Here is a 19587-nt window from a genome sequence, read left to right as displayed (position 1 = left end):
GGTAAATCTCTAATTTGGCATTAAAATTAGAAAGATCATATCATAACAAACATGCATGCTATTTTGCATAAACAAATATTTGAATAAACAAACAAACAGAAAAATATTATATCCTATATTTATGTAATAAACAAAAAAATATTTCTACTGGTAAAGTTAAAATCAATTAGGTTTGGCATGCATTCAACTGTAAAATTTGTGGGAAAAAACCAACAATAACTGAACTCGTACACTATCTAAATATAATCTGCTCCATGCAAATTAACAGAAGCAAACAGATTCAACTGAAATTTTAAACAAGGACAAAGACAGTCAAATATTATTAGTGAAAAATTGTCTACCTCAGCTTATTTACTGAAAGAGCAAAATAAAGTAAATAAAAACATATGCAGCTGCTGTTTATTAATAACTACTGATGATTATATAAATATGATAAAAGTAAGCCTACTGAAAGAATGAACAAGTAATCATAATGCTGATGTTTGGTTTATATGCATTTCACATTTGCATTTTTAGTCATACTTTTCGCAACTTGTACATCTGTCCATTATGACACCATACCTGGTCTAAATCTGATGATAAATATAGAGCATAAACAAATCCAAGCCTATCATATCTGTTCCAAATAATAAGAGTATTAATGCTATTTAAATATGAAATCAATATCTTAGGCCTTTGATCTATTCAATTCATCTTGATTGGGCCAAAATTAAAAATATGTTTGTTTCCCCTCCCCCCACCCGGGTCAAAAATAAGTCCCCGTGTCAAAAAAATATTTTTCACAAAAAAAACAATATATTGGAAAGTGCTTGAAAGCAGAAGGATTGATAATCTTAATAAATACACTCAAATTGAGCACAAACAACTGATAAGAGGCTTGGACTGGACAAGTCAAACCATTCATGTGACCATGCTATGACAATCACATCCAGTAAAAAAAAAAAGAATCTGCCTTCCTGGTCTGTTTACAAAGGGTAGACCCGGGGAGGGGAAACAGACATTCGTTTTATTAAAAATTTAAACTATGAACGATTATTATTTTATCCAAAGAACAATATTACAATTATTTTTGACATGCAAAAAGATGAATGATTCAATGGAATTGAGGAGGGGCATTTCTATTTTTGCCCTGTTATTTCCACATTTGTGGAAGAAAGATAAGGTATTTTTCTGCTAAATGATGAAAGGAGACTGAATCGGTCAATACAAAATCTTAAATCGGTTTCAGAGTTCCTACAAATTGGTTTCAAAAGGCTGAGGAAAACAACTTAAACTTGAAGGTAGATAATCTTAGAACTCAAAATTCCAAAATTTTAGGAATAAGTGAGGTGTACAATTTTTCATAATAATTTTGACAACCATGCAACACAAAAGTCACCTTATTTTTTATAGTAAGTACAAGATTTTGCTCGTCATAAACTGCCAGTCTGGGAACAAATTTTACAGTATGAGTTCTCTGGAAGTCTGTTGTATGATTCTGGTTTTTCCTGTGGTTGTTACTATTTATAAAGTCAATGTAAAAATTATAACCCTCAAAAGGCAGTCAAAGTTTAGGCCAATTCTGTCAAATAACAGTCCCAAAGACTGTATCATTTTACAAAAGTGGAGCCAAAATGTAAAACCATGTATTGTGCTATTTCAACTCCCAAGATAATCTTATTGTCTTATTAGAACTGATTTTTCTTCAATGGAATATCTTGTCTTAGACCACTCAAGATCCTAAAGCAATCATATTTTACCTCAAAAAGCTTTTAAAAGGTAGGTAGTAGTTCTTACAAATTGAACCATAACAAGCTCTAAAGGCACTCAAGTTCTAGAACAAGTATCGTATAATAATAGCTGCAAAATGGCATTTCAATTTAAGAGGATGTATAATAACATTACAGCTACGAAAGAGACAACAGTACTAGTCATCAAATTCTCCTCGCATAAAAAAAAAGAAGCGGACTATCACAAGGTTTAAATAAGAGTTCAAATGATTAAATCAAAATTTATACTTAGAAAAGAACAACATGCACAAGATGTAAAACCAAATAAATATCTAAGTTGAAAAATCTAGTCTTCATTGATGTGTGCTGGTGCTTAAAATGGCAAATATAACATGCTTCATGTTTATATTGAATGATAATAGTTTATTTGAACTAATCTACCAAACTGAGTTGGTTTTACATTTTAGCACACTGTAACACATTGTTCGAAGTCCTGTGATCCTGTGAAGACCAGGGCTTCCAAAACAGATATATATTCCGGACATTTGTGTAATGTCCGATAAAAGTCCAGCTGGGCAAAGCATGAAACGGTCATATACTTTTTAGTTTCAAGGTTTTTTCGGTCATTTTAACATAATTCACGATCTTTTTGACCCAACCTTTTGCCTTTTAACATCAACACATTTCCAGTCATAAAAGTGAAATGATGATTAATTACTATCAAAACAACCCCTACTTCAATACTTTCTAATTTTAATCAAGGCTAGTTAGTAGTTGAACAGCTGAAATCTACCTGTTTAGGTGACAGGTGAACTATTTTCAGTACCGGACATCGTATAAATTGATCGGTCTATTCACAATTATTTTCTTACATTTCATTTTGTTTTTAATGGATTTAGTCCAAAAGATAAAAATTATAAAAAATTAGTGTATCAACATGATTTGATGAAAAATTAAAAAAGGTTTTAAATGAAAAATCGTCAGAACTACGTTGTTTAAACTAGAACATGTGTGCGCATGTGCACAGGTGAGAAATTTAATTATGCATCCTAAATTTCTTCAAAAATGCTAAAATTATCACTGATACCTGTATCTAATGTTCATTTCAAGTATTTTATTGAAGAAATAGCGTGGAAGAAGCTTCTTCACTCAGTTATGCTTTGTCAAGTCAACATCCTGTTAGAAATGTGATTTTCAAAACGAAATTTAAGTTTTTGACAATGTCATTTTGCACAAATAAAGAGTCTTAAGGTAGATATGAGCACGCTGATGTGCACATTTTGAATGATGCACTGCCAATTTAACAGTTTACATTCGAACATCAAATTTATATGAAAGTAAAGTTTAAAATCGTTTTTTTTTTTAATGTAATGTCAATCATTGGAATGGCCATCTGATTACCATAATTGCCTTTTGTGATTAAGTCTAAGGGATAACAATCGGGATTAGAAATAAAATGTCCAGCTGGCTCAAAAATATTTTGGAAGCCTTGGTGAAGACATATTATTCTGTGCTAGGCCAAGCAGCCCTGTCTTTACTTCGAAATGATACATGTGTGGAGAAGCAGCAAATGCCTAATTAAGTCTTATATTTGACTTGGCAAAAATTTGATTTCCACTTTAGGTACCAAACTTCACCAAGAAACACCGCTCAGTCTGGTATCTAAAGAACAAGAACCATGTCTTCTCCTCATCTTCTAACAAGTATTGAGGTGCATTCCTCAATAAGCCTACATTATACCACATCCAAACAACTGTGTAAATGAAAATCTAATTTCAAACTCTTACACTGAGTACACATGAAAAAGCCTCACACACACAAAATCAAAATGCTACACATTTCAATGATATGATACCTACTTATTATCTAAGTTTTTATTAGCTGTCCATGAGTATTTGTCTTTTGACTGGGTGACTGCTGGATGTCTAAACTTGGTAGCTGCTGGATGTGTAAACTGGGTGGCTGCTGGATTTGTAAACTGAGTAGCTGCTGGATGTGTGAAAGGACAGGATGCTATATTGGCACAGCTAGCTCCATATCTACAGTTCTGGAAAATGAAGTTCATTACATAACATCATCAAATCAGAATAACATAATTTTAGTTAAATGGTATAATAAAATTGAAATGGAAACAAGAAATGTGTCAAAGAGACAATGGCCAGACCAAAGAGCAGAAAACAGCTACAGGCCACCAAATGGTCTTAAACACAATCAACACAAATAGAAAATCCTGCTGGCGGTGGTGGGCTTCAGCTAGCAATAATCAAAATGTACACTCTTAATGTTCATGAATGTATCAAATTTCAAGAGTACTTAAGTTCACGAGTCAGTAAATTGATATCCAATTTAATTCACTTTTTTTGGTATGTTGATACATTTAACTTTATAAATAAATGTTTTATGCCAATTTCCAATTGTTTTGGTTGTTCTTTATAAATATTATCTATTGCATTGATAATTAATCAACTTACAAAACACAAATTTCTTCTACTTACTGTTGGGTGCTGAAATGGGCAATATACATTTTGGCAGGTCACTCCAAATCTGCATACAATCTTGCCCTGTGGTTTATTATTATATGGTGGAGGTGTATGTACAGGCATGGGTATATCTGTAATAAAATTAATGACACCATCTGTATTAATGATCGTGCAAGGGTTGTATAGCCAGTCACTGTAGTTAAAAACTTTTATCGTCACAATGCGAAGACCTAAGTGACAATACCAATGACATTATAAACACAATTATTCTTCACAGTGGGTTCATTGATATTCCTTAGATATTCCTTGATTTCATGTGTAAAGTAGAAACCATGATTTAAAATGTTCAACCAAGTAGGCTTGAGAAAAGACTTTGGAAAAACCACAAAATCAAGAATCACCATAAAGAAATTCTCAATCCATAAAATTTGGTACCCACAAAATTAAATGAATCCAAAAAAAAATCTTCTTTATTTTTTATTTGAAAAATGATATGAAATACAGAAAATCAATTTGTTCAGGATGAAACTATAACTTTATGAAAAAATACTTTTGCCGTATTCATCTAATGAAAAGAAAACCTGCAAAAGATAGAAAAATCAATTTTTACTTATTTCATTTCTTTGTAATAAGTTATTTCCATGCTGAAAACTTGTATTTTATCAGTAAATGTACTTACATTGTTTTATAACTGTAGGCCCAGTACCTCTCTTACTGGCATGTGTAAATGGACAATCTTTCTTTGTACACTTGGCATCAAACTTACAGTTTGGATGGATGTACAGACATTTATCAGCAAACTTACAATTAGGAAACATTCTGGAAATAACATTTAACATGACATTTATAAAACATATTAAGGATGTACTTAGGTGAGGTTTTGGAATTTGTATAAAATGTTCAGAATCCTGGGTGTTTTTCCATACAATACAATGTAAAATATTTTGCCCCATAACACCCATTTATTTTTTCATAAAAGACTTAAAAGCCCATGAAAGGTCATTTACCTAAATTTTAGAAGATTCTTGATTTTCTTTCTTTTGTTTTGAGACCCAAATAATACCAATGCAAATATAAGGTTATAGGCCGAGTCAGCCTTTTCCCGTCATATTTTAAATCTCAAATATCTCGAAAAGGAGGTCCATGACCTATCAATATTTTAAGCTTATCTTTATCCTTGATTGATACTCTACCAGCTAAAAGTATCAATTTCAATTTCTCAATTTCTTAAAATTTACCTTAGCTCACCTAAGTACATCCTTAAAGGGGCACTAGCTACGAGATGCATAAAAATTTAAAGTATGATTTGTTTTCTTTCAATCAATAATAAAAGTGAAATAATGAATTAATAATTCGCTTTAAGCAACATAAATGGTTTAATTTTGTCAAATTAAGCTTAACAATATTGATAATGACTGATTCACTTGCAAGTGAATTACCCGACCTCATTAAATCAGTATTCATGTGAACTTCAATTTAACCCCTTAACTAGGGATGGACAACGCATGCTTTGTTCGTGTACTGTTTGAATGTGAAACAAAGGTAAATCCTTTGTTGACTGATTCGATCCATTAAAAATCTTTCTTCTACATGTAAAAAAGACGAGAAACATATATATTTTAATCTATAAAATAAAATTAAACAGACCTATAAAAATCCAAATGCATGTGTTGGCTTAATCTATTTATATCTAATCATTAGTATATTTATGTTAACATCGCTTATATGGTCATCTGAGGTCAACTCGATATTTAATTAGATGGAGTCTAGACTAAAATACACACGAAAAGAAACTACATATTATTGACCCTATGCTCTGTAAACTGTTTATTTCACACTTTTGATAGTTTGGATAAAATTGAGAATGGAAATGGGGAATGTGTCAAAGAGACAACAACCCGACCAAATAAAAAAACACTGGATAAATGTTTAACATTGTTATAAATAAAATATGAAAATTTGAGTCAAATCGTTGACCATGAATTTGACAGCTAGTGCCCCTTTAAGTGGTTATTAAAGAATATTTATGAATATTTATGAAGCTTTGAAAGTTCTAGTAAAAAAACCCATTTTCATACATTATTTACTCTATTTACTCCAAGAACTTCAAATTAACAACCAGTACATGTATTGCCAATTACTTTAAACAGTCACTTCTCCAATGTTACAGTCCAAAATTTGACATCAGTGCCTTCTTAGTTGACAACTCTGGGAAAATATTACATGTCTTATAATATAGTCTTAATAATCAGGTGATGGTATCATGTATGACAATTTATTAACAATTTCTGCTCAGTATAATAAGAAATATTTATCTTTCATTTTAATGTTAATAAAAGATCACAAAACAAAATATGGCAAATCCCAGGAAGAATTTCCATTGCCATGAACAGGTGACAGCTGAGGATTAGGGCTTAATGATATAAGTCTTTACAACCATTTGACTAAGGTCTCCTTCCTTCCTGGTTAGAAGTTAGAAAAGCTTGATACAAATGTTTCCGGATGAAAAAAATAAACTCATTTACAAAAAAAAAAAAAAAAAGCTCAAACAATGGTAATTGCTGGAATTTAACAGCTTGTTGGACTATATATTGCACTGTACAGTCTATGCCAAAAACTTTTTCATCTACTAGTCTGGAAACTAAATATCAAAATTTGTTCCTATTTAGACTATATAAAATTTTGAAAATTTTTACTAGTCCGATTCAATATTTACTAGTCTGGGGCATTGGACTAGTGGCTAACGGTGCAGACTGTGCACATACTTACTTGCATGAGACTGAAGGATGATGGTAGGAACAAGAATTTCCTGCAGAACAAGCTGGCCAGAATTTACATTTTTCTGTCATTTTGGATTTCTTTGATGGGGATTCTTCATTTGTCTCTAGATCTTCTTCTTCTTCTTCTGAAATATGAAGCCAGGTGATTAGATTTCTTTATTAGGAATTATCAGAAACAAAACTTAACAAAGGAACATTTTATGTTAACAATAATGAGTTTATGTGAGTATCAATAGTTAAGTTCAGTTTATCTGTTCAATACCTTTTTTCCCATATATAAGTCATTGATTTGACAGACACTGAATATTTATAATATCATACCTAAAGGTAATTTTCTATTGATAGCATAACTTGAATTTAGAAAATGTTTTTAAAAATTATACTTTCTAAGAAAATTAACCAGAAGAATAAGCAATCAATTTACCATCATCAGTGTCTCTTAGATCAAACTTTATTGGAGTTATAGATGGGGGTGTGATCTTTGATACAACTGGTATTTCTCTTTTTGGTGTGTCTTCATCAAACATGGAACCAGTTCTGAAGGTTGAGGGATCTATGCCATCTAATGTCACAATGAATCTAGGATTTATTTGAGCAGGTTTTGGTTTAGATCTGAAAAAGAAGATGGAGATATATCAAAAGTATGTAACCACATGAAATGTTATCTAAAATATAAATACATGTAACATGACTGTTAACAGTCTTGCACTAATAATTTTACTTCTTGCATTGTTTACTTTGCTCCTTCTTATTCTGTTAAATTGATCATCAAGACTTCATGTGTACGGATTGATTGTTTAGTCTTAGAGACATAATTTTTTTAATAGTTGTTAGTGGCTTTGAACTAGCTGTCAGATAACTGTGAGTACTCTCAGATCTGTTCACTGTGTCTTTTTGTGTCAGGATGTATAAGTACCCGGCCACGTCCACTTGTATTTTTTGTCTATCTGATGAGTTAAGCCTTTTTCAACTGATTTTTATTGTTCGTTCTTATATTGTACTGTTATACCACTGTCCCAGGTTAGGGGGAGGGTTGGGATCCTGCTAACATGTTAAACCCCGCCACATTATTTATGTTTGTGCCTGTCTCAAGTCAGGAGCCTGTAATTCAGTGGTTGTCGTTTGTTTTTGTGTGACATATTTGTTTTTCGTTCATTTTTGTACATAAATAAGGCCATTAGTTTTCTCGTTTGAATTGTTTTACATTGTCTTATCAGGGCCTTTTATAGCTGACTGTGCGGTATGGGCTTAACATATTGTTGAAGGCCGTACAGTAACCTATAGTTGTTAATGTTTGTGTCATTTTGGTCTTTTGTGGATAGTTGTCTCATTGGCAATCATACCACATCTTCTTTTTTATATTCATACCAAATATTAAATAGAACAATTGAATGATGATAAAAAATTAATTGTATGAACATAGATTAGGTTTATTCTGTAATCGTTTTGATGATATAAAGAAATAATAAAATTTTGGACAAAACAATTGTAAAGTAACCAACTCATTATGAAAAATCCCGTTTAAGATTTAAAATTTCAGTGAAAGATTTGGCCCTCATTGAACCCTGTTACTTATTATTAACCAGTGTAGGACAGTCCTTCGGCTGGCCCGACATTTTTTTTGGGGGCCAGTAAAAAAATTCCTTCACAGGCCCAAAATGCCAATTGGTAGCCCAATTATTTTACTCGAATTTTTTTCCGTGTTGAGTCATAAAAAATGAAAAAAACCACATGAAACCTCACTGTCCAGCGCCAATAAAATAGATCAATATACGGTTTTGAAGAGGAAAAGGTGACCTCTCATTCCATGAGAGAAGCGAGAAGTGAAGTTCCATTACCAGTTTCAGTTGCATAGTGATGTAGTGCTCATCACTGAAGATTTTGTTGTTGCGTTTAAAATTAAACATACATGTACAGTTTTCTGCGAATTGATATATTAAACTTAGAACTGAGAATTTCCGCGATATTCTATCCGGTCAGTCATTTCAAAAGTTTGTATTTTAGTACAAAATGTCAGTGCAAAACAAAATAAAAAGACATTTTATAAACATAATATTTTCTTATCACTTGTTTCTGTCCTTGGGGGTTCCGTGAAAATTATTTTGACAGCTTCTCATTTGTATCCATGATTGGAGTTCTCTTCATAATTCCCTTGTTCTTGTTTGGTTTAGTGGGTCAGACGAGATTTTACTGTCAATGACTGTCGTTATCTTTTAAAAAACACAATTTGTTTAGCGATTACCACAGCCTTATTTGACCTACTAAACAAGCAATATCACGCACGACGTGTTTGTCATCCGCCATAATAATTTTCTATTGCACTTATTCTTCTTATATATGTATATCCTTCCAATTATGGATCACCTCCTCAACTTATCCGTTTCAACGATGTGACCAGAGGATATCCAAAAATGATTGTTCCGAAGTTGGGGTGTGTTATTAATAGGAGTAATTACGATTTTTAGAATAATAATGCACTCTCCCAATGATTTATTTTTGGGTCAGTAACTATCTATCTTTTTACAGTTTCTAATCGCCCAATCAAGGTATTGGTCGCATTTGGCGACCAGGCGACCGGCTGTGTCCTACACTGTTAACCATGACTTACTGTTTGGGTTGTCTTTCCCTGATCAATCTCTTTGATGGGACAGGCTTTTGTTCTTCTATAACAGGTTCAGGACTTGGTTCTGGTGTCTTTTCTTCACCTTCAAGACTGAGGCTTTCTACATCCTCCACCTCCTCTTCCTCCTCCTCCTCCTTTACCTCATCATGTATGACCTCTTGACCTTCAGCATCAGAACTTCCTGCAACCATTTGACCTTCATTACTTGTCTCATCAGTGTCATCAACATCTGGAAGCATTTCTGCCTCTTCTTCTTCTTCATCAGATGTTTCCTCTTCCTCTTCTTTGTCAATCTCATCCTTAATTTCTTCTTCAAATGATTTCCTTTTTACTAATCTACTGTCCATCACAGGCTGAACTCTAGCAACTATATTGAAATAAATGTAGAAACTTTAGTATCAATAAAGTAAAACGACTTAAATAAAAAGTTAAACAACAGAATAAAAATCTTAAATTACAATTTCTGAATACCAGCATACACAGCTGCTTTTGCATAGGTACTATTTCTTTACTAAAAATGTGTACTTCTGGAAATTTACTTTTAAAATTCAGTACTATTATGTTACTCTAAGATTATTGTAATATTTAGGTACCTGTATTTTACAGTACTTTATTTGTACATGAAATTTGGGTACTACAGATTTTTGGTTACTACCGTTCCATTTTCAGCATTTTGAAAGTTTTTCTATTTAAAATCTCTTAAAGTTATGATTTTCAAACAAAAAAGTCATGAAATATTGTATTATTTCTGTACCAAAATATTTAGTACAAATCAAGTACTGTAAATTACAAGTACCTTAATATTACAATAGTTTTAAAGTAAAGAAATAGTACTAAATATTAAAAGTAAATTTCCAGTACTGCATTTTTTTAGTACCTATGCAAAAGTAGCTGTGTACAATTGAAATAGAGAGCCCCTTTCTTCCCCCCCCCAAAAAAAAATAATTATACATATGATTTGATTATTTAGATGGTTGAGACTTCCAAGGAATATGTAGTTTCCACTCCTGCACTCTCAAATAATATAAGGAGTCCATGTTAATGTTAGGCCACGGTTTTTTAATTTGTTGGTTTACAGATTTTCTCCATGAAAAAGTCGGGTCGGGAAGAAAAAGAAAAAAAAAAATTCTTTCAAGACAGAAACCTGATATGCAAAATAGAAATATATTTCACCTTTCTAATAATATGTTTGTCATACTAGTATTTTGTCATCATTCTTAAATTTCAGTTTGATGAAATATCATTGCTCAGCTGTAAACATCGAATGATATTGTCTAATTATTTCCCGTAAAAAAGGGGGGTACACGGTCAAAGACGAAATTAAATCGTCATTTCACAAACAAGAACAACAGATGAACGTCTGAAACTCTTAATCAAAACTTGGTGAATAATAATAAGCACGAAAACTGATAAAGAAAAAAAAGGTAAAAACATCGTACCAAAATAAGTTTCAAAACATGTGTCAAAAACGTAATAGACTTGTCCACTGGAAATACGAGAATATCAGGTTAAATAATCTGTTGTCATGCATTCCCGTTTTTTTTTTAATCCAAATGGACGATATTTTTTTATTATCTATGAAACAAGAAAATATGAAATTATTTGTTAAAATTCAGTACTTTAACTTGTCTTGAACTTCCACCTGTACACATTTGGACAAGTCTATTTCTAAGAGAACATGCATCTTACAGACTGGTGACAAATAAGGGAAACAAACTTATTGTGTAATTGGTTTTAAACACAGGTTTCGTTCTGCAAAATTATTTGCGCAAACGACATTTCAAGGTTATTAATAATTGATTTGTCTATTTTTAGAAACGTTAACTGGAAGTTTCATTTTTTCACAACAGAAATTGTCATCACTTCTGTTAGTGATTAATGCATTTCATTTCATAAAAAAAGGTTATTTTAATTATTTTTCAGGGATAATGCATTTGTTAGGGTCGCTAGAATAAAAAAGCATGAAAAGTCAATTTTATTTTTATTCTTGAAATCGGCAAAATTGGGTCGGCAGATCCGTAAACCAACAAATTAAAAAATCCTGGCCTTAGGGAAAAAAACCAAAAACACTTGTATCAAATATTTGTTGAACTATTTCAAACTGTATTCAAAGCTCTGAATTAATAAAGTTGATTTTTTACTTGTAGGTACAAACAATCCAACCTTAATATAAGTTATATATAATAATGTGTTTCCAAATGACAGGTCATTCTTTTGAATGAACAACCCTGGAAAAAACTGAATAGCTGATTATGTGGTATGATGGGCTTTGCTCATCGTTAAAGGCGGTATGGTGACCTTAAGTTGTTAATTTCTGTCATTAGGTCTCATGAGTAATCTCATTGGCAATCATACCACATCTACTTTTTTTATATTATTTATAACTAATGAGATTACAAATGATTATATATTATAAATACCATGCTGAATCCTTCTATTATCACTCTGAAATGAGTTTTGAACTGGTTCCATCTCCATTTGTTGTCGTTCTACCTTTACATATTGAATAAACTGTGGTTCAGTGGTATCAGTATAAGCCATTTGCCCTGAAGGAAGCTGTGTTAGGTACTGAACATTCTGTGACTGACTAGTAGCAACATACCCCGAGGGCAACACCTGTACTCTTTGTGGCATCTGTCTTATAGCATACTGAACTGGCTCAGCCTGAGATATGTATTGCATCCTTGTTGAAGGCCTTTTATCCACACTATAAACCAACTCCTCTTGCTGTGACTTCCGTGGTTGATTGACAACTGTGTAAGTCACTTTCTCCTGATTAGCATTCTGGAGTACTTTACCCGTCTTTAACTTATTTTGAATGACGATTTTCATATTCTCTGGTTCGTCAGATTCTGGAGATTCTGGCGACTCTTCATTTGCTATGGTATATGTCATATTCCTCATCATTTCTTCTCGTTTTGATTTGGATATTAATTCAAGGTTTGGACGAATCTTTGGGTGCCTTAACTCAGGTAACTCTGGTACCTTTCGCTGTACAGGTCTTACAAGGGCTTTTCCTGAAATAACAAATTTTATTATAATTTTTACATCATGCCTTTGAGAACTTAGCCCCTTGACCCATTAATTCCAATAACTCTTGAACAAAAAAATATGAACAAAAATGTGTCCTAAGTACACAGATTCCCCATCTGCACTATCATTTTCTATGTTCAGTGGACCAGGAACATGGCATAAAATCATCTCTAATTTGGCATTAAAATTAGAAAGATCATATCATAGGGAACATGTGTACTAAGTTTAAAGTTGATTGGAGTTCAGCTTCATCAAAAACTACCTCAACCAAAAACTTTAACCTGAAACTGGACAGACGAACAAACAGACGGATGCACACACAGACCTAACATGTGTGATTTTCCTAAATCTGTATAAAAGATGAACTTTGTTCATTTCAAGACAAGCTTCAGCAGACTAAGGAGAAGTCTTATTTCATAATACATATATACTATTAAATAAGTGATCTGCATGTAAAGATTAATTAGCATTTTTTGTGTAATAATTTAAGTACATTATATTATTTAAGTAAGCTTGAGACAATTTCAGTTTGTCATATCTTTGCATATATAATGTAATTAGCATGATAATGGCTGCTAACATAAGAGTGAATTTAAGGATACAGAAGAACATATATATTATAAGCTGATTGTAATTTATATAAATAAACTAAATAAATTTGAGAATGGAAATGGGAATGTGTCAAAGAAACAACACCCAGACAAAGAGCAGAAAACAGCCACAAATGAGTGTGCAACACAGCCTGAAAAACCTGCACCCAGAAATACTGACATTTATATTGAGATATTACAGGTAGAGTGATTTTGAGTCACAAATTACAACACAACCAATTTTATACTATTTCAACAAAGTAAATTGTAATATGTTTTCATACCTCTTGCACTGTATAGCTTCTCCTCTTTGAGTACATTTTGTAAAGTAGAACTAACAGACTTCTCAGCTTCAGCTGTGGCCTTCAGTATCAGTGCTTTGTTTGCTTGTAATGCTGGAGGTATTGTCAGTCTTCTAAATTATAAACATAGATATCTTATTAAAAGTTTGTGTTTTTGTCATTGTTAAAGGCTCTACCTTGACCTATAGTTTCCTACATCCACATATATTATCTCTGGTATATAGTTTCTACATTCACAATCATATCACATCTCCATTTCTTTAAATAGAAACTTAAATATGCACTTCTGATTTTCCAATGATTAAGATAAATAGAGATGATCGAATTATAAAAATGCTGGTTTTATCAGCCACAAACTAAATGGCATGCCCCAAGCACCCACAAACCTTTTCTCATTTGTTCCTATTTTTTAATTTGTATTTTCCCCCACAATTAATAAGGTGTTGATTGTAAATACCTGTTATAAATATATGGCTATAATGTTAAACAGAATCTTAGATTCCAGCCAATATTAATATGTCATCAGCATGTAAAATTGATTGGTGTCTCAAGTTTTAATGAAAAAAAACATTTATTTTCAAAATTTTCAAATTTTAAACAGTGATCAAATGATGCAATAAATATGCTTCTATCAGTTTAAACTTTTTAAATAAAACAATCAATAAAAAAAAATATTTTTGAAATTTTGATAAAAATTTTTTGGATACCACTTTTTGTGAATTTGGTCACGAAATTAACTGTATAACAACTGACACATTTTCTTATGACTGGTATGCAGACTTTGGCACAACAATGAAATAAGATATACACAATCATGTAAGTTTCTGTCATCCACAAAAATAAATTAATCCACAGTATGACAAGTATGCTGTGCAGATACTGATTCTGTGTCATGGATAGATTCCACATATCCTTTGTTTTACTATTCATATACACATCACTATAAATTACCTCCTTCTTGAGACTTTAACAGAACTGGCCACTTTACCAAAGGAAGGATTGAGTGGGTCATACTCTTCATCAGGCAGTTCTGTGAATTGTTGTTTAACTGTTCCCACAATTGAAGATGGTTTCTTCTTAGCACTACCAGGAACCTGAAAGAACAGTGTTTACACTAAAACACAAGTTAGAAACCTTGTCAGTGGTTTTAATATCTTATTTATTGTTTGGAGATTTTGTTATTTTGAAGCAGATATTTGTTTGTGTTCGGATTTGTCATGGTTTAGAAACTTTTACATATCTTGCATCATATTAACTCATTGTTAAACAATGTCATATGATCATCTGTAATTTTTAACATCCCTGTTCTTTAGTCTTTGATAAATAGATGCCTCATTAGCAATCTATCAACATCACCTTATTTAACATAGAAAAAAGTTATTTCAAGATTGATTTTCAGTTTTTGCAGGTTTTGCTTTCAACAAGATTCACTCTACCCATATTAGCAAGCTTCTGAAAGTATATCTACAAATATAACCTACTCCTGATCTTGCAGTACCAGAATCAGCTTTTCTTTTAATGACTGTTTTCACTTTCTTTGACACAACTTTTTTCTTTGGTTGCTGTGGATATGACAGATCTCTGGTGGGTATCATGACCTTGGAACCAGTCACTTGTGGAGCTACCAGAACAGTCTGAACATTTGTGCCAGTTGTTGGTGCTACAGCTTTTACTGCTTTTGTCCCTACAGGTCTTGGCTCCTGTTCTTTAATAAATTCTTCACTAAATTCATCTGAAATTATATGAATATTTAACATTTATATGGACTTTAAGCTTGCTGTTTGGTATGAGCCAAGGCTCTGTGTCGAAGGCTGTACCTTGACCTATAATGGTGTACTTTTATAAATTGTTACTTGACTGGAGAGTTGTCTCAGTGGCACTCATACCACAAGAGTATCTTTAATATCTTTGAGTTTTTCAAAATTTAATTACGACCCACACAAATACAGTCGTGGATGTAAAATGCCAATGCTCTTCCTTCTGTTGCAAGTACAATTGTTAAATAGAAAAAAACTGCAGGCATTCATTCTTTGCAGGAAAACTGTAGACTCAAATTCCTTTCATAACAAAATATTTCTACTGTAGATTTTCCCTGACATACAGGTATGAAATTAATGGTAGAAACTAGAAATAGACTCAGATAGTATTTGCATTACCGTATAAAGGGGTGTATAGTCCGCGGTTTTTTACCCTGGGAATGAAATTGATGGAAGGGGTGCGGACTATGCAGTACTATAGGATTTCATGACCTTTTTTTTCCAGAGTTCGGATACGATGTTGAACGAGGTTTGGCCAAGAAACAGAAACATCATGTGTTGTCAATGTTATAATGTATTCTTGACAACTTCTTTGTATTATTTAGAAATAAAATAAACAATCCAACTGTATTCTTGACTACTCTTTGTATTTTTTTAAATAAAATAAACAATTTAACAGTGTTGACTTAGTAATTTGCATAAAATTCAGCCTTTGATCGAATGTCCGCTTTGTTTCGGATTTGGTCAAATTTGCGTCATTACATCTCAACAGTGTACCTGAATCCTGAATATCAATGAAAGATGAACCCTTCAATGGTAAAACCGTAATAGTCAAGTTGAAACCTAGTGAAATCTTCCCAAGATCGATTGTGTTTAATATTATTCGCGTGTGTAACAGGTAAACAACGAAGCGCCATTTTGAAAGTGTGTCATTAAAGTATCAAATATTTTCGTATTCCGACTTTTTGTGTTCAACTCTTAACTTATCGACGTAAATGAATCAAGACCTGACATTTTTTAATTGTAAATCGTAACCATTAATACTGAAAGTGTAAACCCGAAAGAAGTGGAATTTTGTATACGAAACTATATTTCCAGGTGAAAGGTCATATTGTGCAGGTGTATCGTCTTACATGAATGAGTTTACGGGTGTGTGTTGAAAGCTATTAATTAACCATGTCAACTTTTGACAAGTGATGAATGTAATTCAATAACCTGAGGCAGTTCTTCAAATCAATAAAAGAAATGATAAGATTAAAGAGTTATAACAATTTAATATACCAAAAGGGATAAGCTTGGTTTTTACAGTCTGAGTTGAATTCATTTTCGATCTTAACTGTTTGATCTTTAATTTCTTTTGTTTGATAGCATACCAAATATTTATTTTTAGAATTTTAAACAGTTTATTGGCTTGGGCAAGCTACCACTTACAATGATATCAAAAGTGATAAGCCGATAGTTAAATGTACATGATTGAATTAATTAACATTTATTACATGAATACAGTTCTTACTTTCATTGTTTGGGACTTTAAATTAATTAGTAAAGAATGATAGTCTGTAAGACGATTTAATTAAGCAATTAAATAGAATCTTTTGAAGACTTTTAAAATAGATTAAATACATACCTTTTAAGTCCTCTTTTACAAACTGATCATAATTTTATATTCATCATCGATCTTTTAACCACAATGATTAGTGTGTTGCAAAGATTAAAAATATATCTTTAAAGATCCCATTCAGAAACTTATCATAAGTTATAACTGACTATCCATCTCTTTAACAACAATACTTACTATATTGCCGATCTCGGCAAAAAAAAAACAAAAAAAAAAAATACCGCAAATTCGACATTTTCCGTCATTGTTCGCGGACCCGATATTGTCAAAAGTTGCCGCGGACTATACAAGCGAACTAGACTTTTTCCTCGATATTTGGGGATGAAGAAGGGGTGCGGACTATACACAAATGCGGACAATACACGGCCGAATACGGTACCTTATTTTTCCTGCACCCTTTCACATGTATGTTTTATGGGCTTGTTTTTCATTGGTTAATCTATTAAACAAATTTTTGATCATCCATAATTGCTACCTACCAGTTTCTACTGATTCCAGGAGTTCTGATACATATTCTTCATCTTTTAGTTTAGAAGTGGGAGCAGGTTTACTGTTACTTTCATTTTCTAAAAGGTTAGAATCCACGGTTTTACTTCCTGATTCCTTGAAGCCCATTTTAGGTTTGCCCTCAGAACTTTTTCTTTTAACAGCTGTTTTTTTTCCAACATTTTTTTCTGATGGCGGTTTCATAAGTTTTTCTGGTTTGTCAGGTGATGATTTTTTCCCTGTTGTTTCTGTCTCTTCCTCATCTCTGCTTTCTTCTGTCTGTTTTTCTTTACCTTTTTGTTGTTCTGAAATTGAAAGCCAAATGTGACTTAGGCTTAAATGAAATAAGGTGAGACTGAGTCATTTTTGTTTCAGCCAATTAATATCCCAAAAAAGCTTAAAACAGTTGCAGAAGTATTTTCTATGTATGGATAATAGAGTATGACCCTTGCAGCTATAGAACACCAAGAAAGGGAAAACAGTAAAAATTGCATCTATAGGATCTGTAGGGTATGGGCCAAGACTAACTTCTTCAACACTTTACTAATTAGTGGATAAACAAATAAAAAAATATTGCATGAGTGCTAATATAAGCAAACCCATTCATAATTCACAAAGGGTTGACGAACAGAAGGTGCAGTGTCTAATAATTTCAAAGAGTGCTTAAAACATCCCAACTCATCAATGCCAAGATGCTGACTAAAGTTTCATGAAATTCTGTTATGTTGTTTTAGTGGAGTCGCAACGACAAGAACAGGACTGACATACATGTCAAAAACATTATTTTCTAGGGATCTATAGCCGGTTATTTTTGGGGGTGTAAACATTGTAAAATTTTGCGATTTGCATTGAATAATTTATACGAAATATTTTGGTGTTTATTATTTTGGCAGATTCAATACTTTGATCAATACCTTTGAATGTGCACTTGTAAATTGACGGAATTTATTTTGGCAATTTTGTTCTATATGTGAAAATAAGCGAAAATTTACACCCAGCGAAAATAACCCGCTATATGGCATGTTGGAAGTTATTCAGTCTATTCAATAACTTTTAAAAAGTCATCTTCGCTTGCCAAGGGTTACAATCCACTCCTGTTGTCTCCACCCTTGACAGATTGAGATAAAATTTCAGAGACACAAGGTAAGGAAGAAGAGTTCAAGTGCTACCATTGGTCAAGAATAATGTATTCGAAATGGGCATGACTTTAATCTTCCGATATATGGCGCAACAATGATATCACCCTTGGCTAGAAAAGATGAAAAAGTGTGTGACCAAAAATACTAATATTAGGAATATTTAGCAGTACCTGAATTTAATGGTGACAGTAACACGACAGAAAGAAAGAACAAAGTTACAATATATACCTGAACTTAAAGTCTGTAGTTTAACCAACAATCCATGAAGCCTGTAAAATAAATATAAATTTTGAAAAATGCCCCTGTACTGTCATCTTAATATATACATGATGTTAATAATTGGTATGGTCACACTTTACATTTTGGTTTGTTTGTGAATTTGATATTTGTCTCTTGACCTTGTTGACAAAGACTCCACAATATCTTTTCAACCAACTTAGATTCAGTACACATGTAAGTAAAGACATTATGATGTCAAAATCAGTTTGCATATTTGGATATAAGAGGTGTATGATTTAGATTCTTTATGATCTCAAACTTGCAGACTGACATTCAATCTTACTTGTATCCTAGAAAATTTGTTCACATTGCACACAAATTATTTGCAAATGCCTCCAAAAATATTTTTATCAATATCACTAAAAACATAAGTACAAAACATACTTCAGCTAGTTTAAAAAAAAATCAGGCAAGAAATATGTAATATTGTTATATTTATGTCATTTTATGTAGTTTTTTCTTTTTTCCTCATATACTGTCATTTCACAACTACACGAACATGATGAACCATGAAAATAAATACATGTAAACAAATGAGAAACAACAGATGAATACTATGAAATGTTGTCCTTATAAAGGGAGGTAATATTTTGTTGTATTGAGGCAATATTTCATACAAAGATTATCGTGAAATTTTGTCTCTGACATTGAGGGGAGGTTATCAATATATATCATTTTTATGGTGAAATATTGTCATGGACAGAATTTCATAGTGAAATGATGTCATGGACAGAATTTCATAGTGAAAAATGTCATGGACAAAATTTCATGGGCAGGGACACTATTTCATA

The 19587-nt window shown here is 32.1% G+C and overlaps 1 protein-coding gene across 6 annotated transcripts in view; it reads right to left on the bottom strand.

The window, feature by feature from the left end:
- LOC139516583 (zinc finger CCCH domain-containing protein 14-like) overlaps positions 1 to 19587 on the bottom strand; it is a 38174-nt gene that overhangs the window by 2514 nt on the left and 16073 nt on the right. Inside the window, exons 4-16 of one of the 6 annotated variants that reach the window (XM_071306767.1) lie at positions 18746 to 18786; positions 17372 to 17683; positions 14999 to 15249; positions 14469 to 14611; positions 13500 to 13630; positions 12013 to 12609; positions 9578 to 9959; positions 7394 to 7581; positions 6959 to 7094; positions 4869 to 5008; positions 4205 to 4320; positions 3569 to 3756; positions 1379 to 1499 (exon numbers count right to left, since the gene is read on the bottom strand). In XM_071306767.1, the coding sequence (XP_071162868.1) occupies positions 1379 to 1499; positions 3569 to 3756; positions 4205 to 4320; positions 4869 to 5008; positions 6959 to 7094; positions 7394 to 7581; positions 9578 to 9959; positions 12013 to 12609; positions 13500 to 13630; positions 14469 to 14611; positions 14999 to 15249; positions 17372 to 17683; positions 18746 to 18786 (2746 nt within the window). The remainder of the gene's footprint in view (positions 1 to 1378; positions 1500 to 3568; positions 3757 to 4204; positions 4321 to 4868; positions 5009 to 6958; positions 7095 to 7393; positions 7582 to 9577; positions 9960 to 12012; positions 12610 to 13499; positions 13631 to 14468; positions 14612 to 14998; positions 15250 to 17371; positions 17684 to 18745; positions 18787 to 19587) is intronic. The other 5 variants (XM_071306769.1, XM_071306770.1, XM_071306768.1 and 2 more) reach the window with 5 other exon arrangements.

Source organism: Mytilus edulis, chromosome 3, assembly GCF_963676685.1.
Source record: "Mytilus edulis chromosome 3, xbMytEdul2.2, whole genome shotgun sequence".
Taxonomy (NCBI): domain Eukaryota; kingdom Metazoa; phylum Mollusca; class Bivalvia; order Mytilida; family Mytilidae; genus Mytilus; species Mytilus edulis.
This window is presented reverse-complemented; position numbering and strand designations above follow the sequence as displayed.